General features: G+C 46.9%; 1 protein-coding gene across 1 annotated transcript in view; it reads left to right on the top strand.

Annotated features, from left to right (window-relative positions):
- Positions 1-4696: 4696 nt before the first annotated feature.
- LOC113893410 (antigen WC1.1-like) overlaps positions 4697-6000 on the top strand; it is a 35843-nt gene continuing 34539 nt past the window's right edge. Inside the window, exon 1 of the mRNA XM_027543412.1 lies at positions 4697-4769. Within this exon, the coding sequence (XP_027399213.1) occupies positions 4697-4769 (73 nt within the window). The remainder of the gene's footprint in view (positions 4770-6000) is intronic.

Below are 6000 nucleotides of genomic sequence, written 5' to 3'. Positions count from 1 at the left end.
TGGGCTGGACCTCAGCCAGCTCATGACCTTGCTCTCTCCTTCATGCTCTTGTGATGAACTGGTCTTTGGTAAAGGAGTCTTTACTAACCTTGGTCCTGTCCATGCAAGGAACGCAGATGGTGAAGGGGGTCTCCAATGCTTTGGTGTAACAACTCAGTTAATCATTTTCCTTTAGAGTTGTATACCTCTTTTTTAATTAAAAAATATTTTGTATTTTAGTCTGTCTTATTGGTCCTGAGGAAATTTTCCTCAAGCAAGCAGGTTTAATTATTAATTTGCCTAGCAAAGAGATTACTGAACCTCTGACCACCATTTTCTCATGGTGATTTGGGAATAATAATGCTACATATTGTATTGCTTTAGAATCCATAAGGACAAATAGTTAGCCTAAGTAAAAGAACAAGATTCTTTCTGCTCTTTTCTTCTGTACTTCTAATTCAACATGGAAGATGTTTAAATCTTTTTATAACCACATTTCTTCCTGTTACAGTTGTGTGTGGTTTGAATTGAAAATATGCCAAATGATAAATACATAAACATCCTGACCACTTGGCCATATCTGATTAAGACCAGAACAGGAAGCTTCATGGTCTTCACCTGTCAGTGTTCTGTGGTTTGTCTTCTTTATCTTCAGATATACGAAGAAATTTGCAGCATTTTTACGTGTTTAGAACTGGCTGTCTCAGCACTGCTCTTGTACTGGGGCTAGGTTGTTTCTAGTTATTGAAATTTACTGCATTCATTGCAGAAAGGTGTTGAAGTGAACCATATATAGCTCATACCATTTAACAGTATTGAAATATCATTAAAACAAATGATACAGCTTGCATTGTGCTGTTACATCCTCACAAGTTAAATTATTTCTCAAAGGATTTCTTTTTGATTGAAATGATTTGTGTAAAATACCAGGTTGACATTCATTCATTCAGGTATACAAGAGACATCATTACGATTTTTAGTTAGCCAAGCACTGGGGATATGGAGGTGAATTAGACACAAAATGTTTTACCAAGTATATTTGAGTTTATAAAGTAAAATGATTAAGTAAACAACTTAATTCACAAAAGCTCACCAATGGTAAGGTCGAGGTTCTTGAGCAGTTACATGGGGCACAGAGAGAAGGAGTGATGTGTGGAAGACTCACAACTCTGATTGGTACCAATGACAATCACAGCATGTGGTTCCTGGGAGAGTTCTGACAGCCTCAGTCAAGGCTCCAGGTCACAGAATTGAATTCCTGCTCTAGAGTCCTGGGATTCCTTGGATGAGATGGTGGGAGATGCCCTAACACTGCTTCTCTACTACTACTACGTGTGTAAGTATGTGTGCGTGTTAGTCGCTCAGCTGTGACCAACTCATTGTGACTCCGTGGACTGTAGCCCCTCCAGGCTCCTCTGTCCATTGGATTTCCCAGGAAAGAATACCAAAGTGGGTTGTCATTTCCTTCTCCAGAGAATCTTCCTGACCCAGGGATCAAACTCAGATCTCCTGCATTGAAGGCAGACTCTTTATCATCTGAGCCATCAGGAAAGCAAGTTAACAGTAGTACATAATACTACTACTATGCACTACTGCTGTTGCCTGGAAAGTTCCATGGACAGAGGAACCTGGCATGGGTTCGCAAGGTGCTGGCCACGACTGAGCACATCAGCATCAGCACACGTACTACTGTTAACTGGTGTTGTAATATCACACGCTAATGCCAACTCACCTAATCCTCACCAAAATCAGTCATCTTGGTGGGATCATAACCCTCCTTTTACTAATCAGAGAGTGTAAGAACCCTGTTCAAGGCCCACACTTGACGTGTGGCTAAACTGTGAGTCAAGACCAGGCAGTCTGGCTCTCGAGCCTGTTTTCCTGACCCTGTACTGCACTCTCTCATGTTCATTGTGGACACAGGTGGGTTAGTGTCCTCCCTAAAACTTTCCTCCTTCAAATCTTTGATGAGATTGGATACTGAGATTTCTTTATGTGTCAGAAAGATGTAGCTTCATCCAAGGGTGAGTTGGTCCATGTTGATCCTGCACCCCCAGCTCTGGGGTAGAGGGTGCTGTGGGGACAGGCTGCCAGCCCTGAGTTTGCCGCTCCTTATAGCCCATCCCTTTCTATAAAGGGTCTGGAGCTGCTAACAGCATCTTACCTGTGAGATCTCCATCCCAAGTTGAGACCATGTGTACCTGGTTCACTAAACGCATCCCTGTGTCACCCTGTGGGAGGGATGACTGGACCTCAGGAAGCACGTCCTGTGTTCTCGGTGTCTGGCTGGTGGTTTCTGGTGATGGTGTGGACTCCACAACTGGGTGAGGAATGATGACTCTGGGCCCAGAGGGAGTAGAGCATCAATTCTAAGTGACTGAGCAGATCCTGGTCTTACTTCAGCAACTGAGTGTAAATTTTGGTTTTGATATTTATAATAAGTTTTTATCATTAACATGTTAAAGGTCCAGATATAGAAGGAGATGGGGTCAGGTACAGTCATGGGGCTTGAGAGTGACAGGACCAGATGACAAGGAAGTGATTCTTCTATAAATAATGGATATATATTAGCATATTTAGAGGAAGAAAAGCATGTGTTCAACTGTCTTTTCTCCCGTCTCAAGTAGGAAGAACAGGCATGGCGGGACAGAGAAGTTGTGTCTGCTGACTGGGATGAGGGGTCCCTCTGGTGTGGGATGTGGCAGGGCTGTGGACTAACCTGCAGCTGCCCTCAGTGTTGGCCCTACTGAGCCCTTAAGGTGGGCCGTGGGTGGCTCTTGAAGCTGTCTCTGAGCTCCAGTGGGGACCCTGGGGCCTGTGTGTCACAGATGCTTCCTTCCACGTCTGTGCTGAAAAGATGGAGTCAGGGTGAGGGGGCATCAGGGTGGGCTTGTGTGGACCGCAGGGCTTCATCATGGGAATCTTGAGCCCGAGGGGGGCATGAGGAAAGGGGGCAGCACTTTAGTGACCTTGAATTTCGATGGGGGAGCTCTATCTTGCATCACTTATGGCCCTTCTCAGTCTCTCTATTCATCCCTGGGGTACCTTCTAGGGGAGATTCTGGGAGCTTCTGTGATGAGTGGAAACAGAACAAGGCAGCAATGACTACATCGGACATCATCCTTTCTGCTTGGATCTGTCCCCTTAACCCACTGGGATTCCATTCTTGCCACCAACTTTCCTCTTAAATGCAGAACAGAGGAAGTGGGTTCATTGGTGGTTTCAGGCAGCATGAACCCCTTTCTCTTATCTGCTTCACTCACCCCTTCTTTGCCCCCTGCCTGCAGCTATCATGTAGCAGACTTTCTATTTCCCCATCTCTCTGGATCTCCTCCCTTAAATTATATTTTGTGTCTTCTTTAGTTATGGTTTTATAATACAAATGTATTCTGAGTCTTATCAAACCATACTTTCAGCATATAAAGGAGGTACATGTGAAGTTTAGAAAACTTTAGTCTTTCTAAAGTATCATTTTCTTCTTGTTTTCATTGTTTAGTCACTTAGTCGTGCCCAACTCATTTCGACAAATGGACTGTAGCTGCCCAGGCCATTCTGTCCACGGAATTCTCCAGGCAAGAATACTGAAGTGGGTTGCCATTTCCTTCTCCAGGGGATCTTCCTGACACAGGGATCGAATCCACATCTCTTGCTTTGTGCGCGGATCCTTTGTACTGAGCCATCAGTGAAGCCCCATGTTTTCTTCTAGAGATCCCTGCTCCTATTTTGGTGGGCTAGAGTTGAATGAGGACTCCTACTTTCTCTTTGTTTCCTTTAATAGCAATCTCTTTCTTTCTATCAGCATCATTTAGTGACTAGCTGAAAGAGATACTTCACATAAAATGAAATGCAGTAAAGGGAAAGTTATTTAACACATCTGAATGTCCCTATAGGGAACCCACTTGCCAATGCAGGAGAAGCAGATTTGATCCTTGAGTCATAAAGATCCCTTTAGAAGGAAATGGCAACCCCCTCCAGTATTCTTGCCTGGGAAATCCATTGGACAGAGGAGGCTGGCGAGCTACAGTCCATGGGTTGCAAAGAGTCAGACACGACTGAGCATGCAGGCACTTGCTTCAGGACCAAGTCTCCAGTTCATTCTGAGAAGGCGGAAAACCCTGTAATCTCATCCTCCCAACTTGATGGGTCTCACTTCATGCTTTCACAGTCACCTGTGAATTCCTGTACTCCTGGTCCTCATTTTATACTGACCTGATAAATACTCTTGTATTTCGAGACTTCTTGTAATTCTCTGCTTTCACCCTGAGCTCAGTGCCGGGGAAGATCAATGCTCGATTCTACAAAAGTTATTCTCCACGGGTCAACAGATCCCACACCCAGACCCTGTGAGATCTCACAGTCTGCAGATATTGACCAGGGTGATCAGGGGAGAGAAAGGCACTCATGATTTTTGATGAACCGTTTCTACCCCAGTCCCAGTGGTGGGACCCAGCTCTCAGGACTACGGAAGCAGGAGCTCAAAGGACCGTGTTGCTCATATAAGGACATTTTGAAGATTCAGAAGCTCATTGGTGTCTGAGCTTCAGAAAGTGGCAGATGCAGCCTCCAATAGTGCCTGAAATGGTGAAATGTGTTGCTATTGGCTCTCAGGAGGAGAGGGTGTAAAGGGTGGTCTATATAGACCCCGGTCGGCACTCTGATGCCTCCTCACAGGCTGATCCTGTATCTGGGACTGTGACCTTGAGGACATAGGGTCAGGATGGCTCTGGGCAGACACCTCTCCCTGCGGGGACTCTGTGTCCTCCTCCTCGGCACCGTGGTGGGTGGTCAAGGTAAGAGCTGCCCCTCTGTCCTGGGTCCAAACCAGGCAGTGCATGCCTTGGTGAAGGGAAAGGTGTCTGGAGTTCTGGAGCAGAGCCTCAGTGTTTTTGACCAAAAAAGAACCATGCTGATGTGAATACTGGTCCATCTCCTATGGGGGGTCCATTGGTCATAGTGGCAGATTTTACAGAGCAGTGAGGTTTGGTCTGGACCAAGCTGGGTCAGCCTGAGTCCCCTCCACGGTCTCCCTTGTTTTCAGGGAGCTTCTAGGAGTCCCAGTGGCTCCCAGTGTATGGAAGTTCCAGTGACTGACCTCAGCTGGGACTCTGGGCTGTTCCCACACGCTCCACGTGCCTGGTGTGTGAGCACTGCCCCTGGGTCCCTGTGTTTCCTGTGTCTTCGCTCCTGCAGGCTCTGTGATTATGTGTGTGTTATGTGTGTGTATGTGTGTAGGTGAGGAGTGTGTAAGGGTGTGTGTATGTGAGGGTATGAAGAGTATGTGTGTGTGAGTGTGTGAGCGTGTGTATGTATGAGGGTGTATGTGGGTATGAAGAGTGTATGTGTTTGTGGAGTGTGTGAGGAGTGTGCAAATGATGTATTAAGTTGTGTGAGGAGTATATGTGGGTGAGTGAGGAGTGTGTGAGGAGTGTGGGAGGGTGTGTGAGGCTGTGTGAGCCTGTGTGTGTGTGTGTGTGTGTGTGTGTGTGAGGGGAGGTGGAACCTGCCTGTGTGAGAGGAACAGAGTTGCTGAGCAGGGAGTGAGTCCGTTGGTCTGTAAAGCACACGGGGTGTCCACAGGGCTGGTTGTCATGGCCGCTGCATGTAACTGGATCAGAGATAATCATACACCCACCGGCCTCTCTCTGGCTCCTCTCCCCCATCTCTCGGGCTCCCCTCTGCTTGTTGCCATGTCTGTCAAGCACTGGGCTCTGTGAGAGGCTCTGCCTGCTGGTCTTACCTGTTCCCACCAGGTGTCCATTAGGGAGCAGAGAAGCCTGCATCCAGGAGAGGGGACCTCTTGTCTGTTCAGTTCAGTTCAGTTCAGTTGCTCACTGATGTCTGACTCTTTGCGATCCCATGGACCGCAGCATGCCAGGCCTTCCTGTCCACCACCAACTCCCAGAGTCTACCCAAACTCATGTCCATTGAGTCAGTGATGCCATCCAACCATCTCATCGTCTGTTGTCCCCTTCTCCTCCCACCTTCTCTCTTTCCCAGCTTCAGAGTCTTTTCAGATGTGTC

Source organism: Bos indicus x Bos taurus, chromosome 5 (assembly GCF_003369695.1).
Source record: "Bos indicus x Bos taurus breed Angus x Brahman F1 hybrid chromosome 5, Bos_hybrid_MaternalHap_v2.0, whole genome shotgun sequence".
Taxonomy (NCBI): domain Eukaryota; kingdom Metazoa; phylum Chordata; class Mammalia; order Artiodactyla; family Bovidae; genus Bos; species Bos indicus x Bos taurus.
The sequence above is the reverse complement of the archived record's forward strand: the minus strand, read 5'-3'. Positions and strand labels throughout refer to the sequence as shown.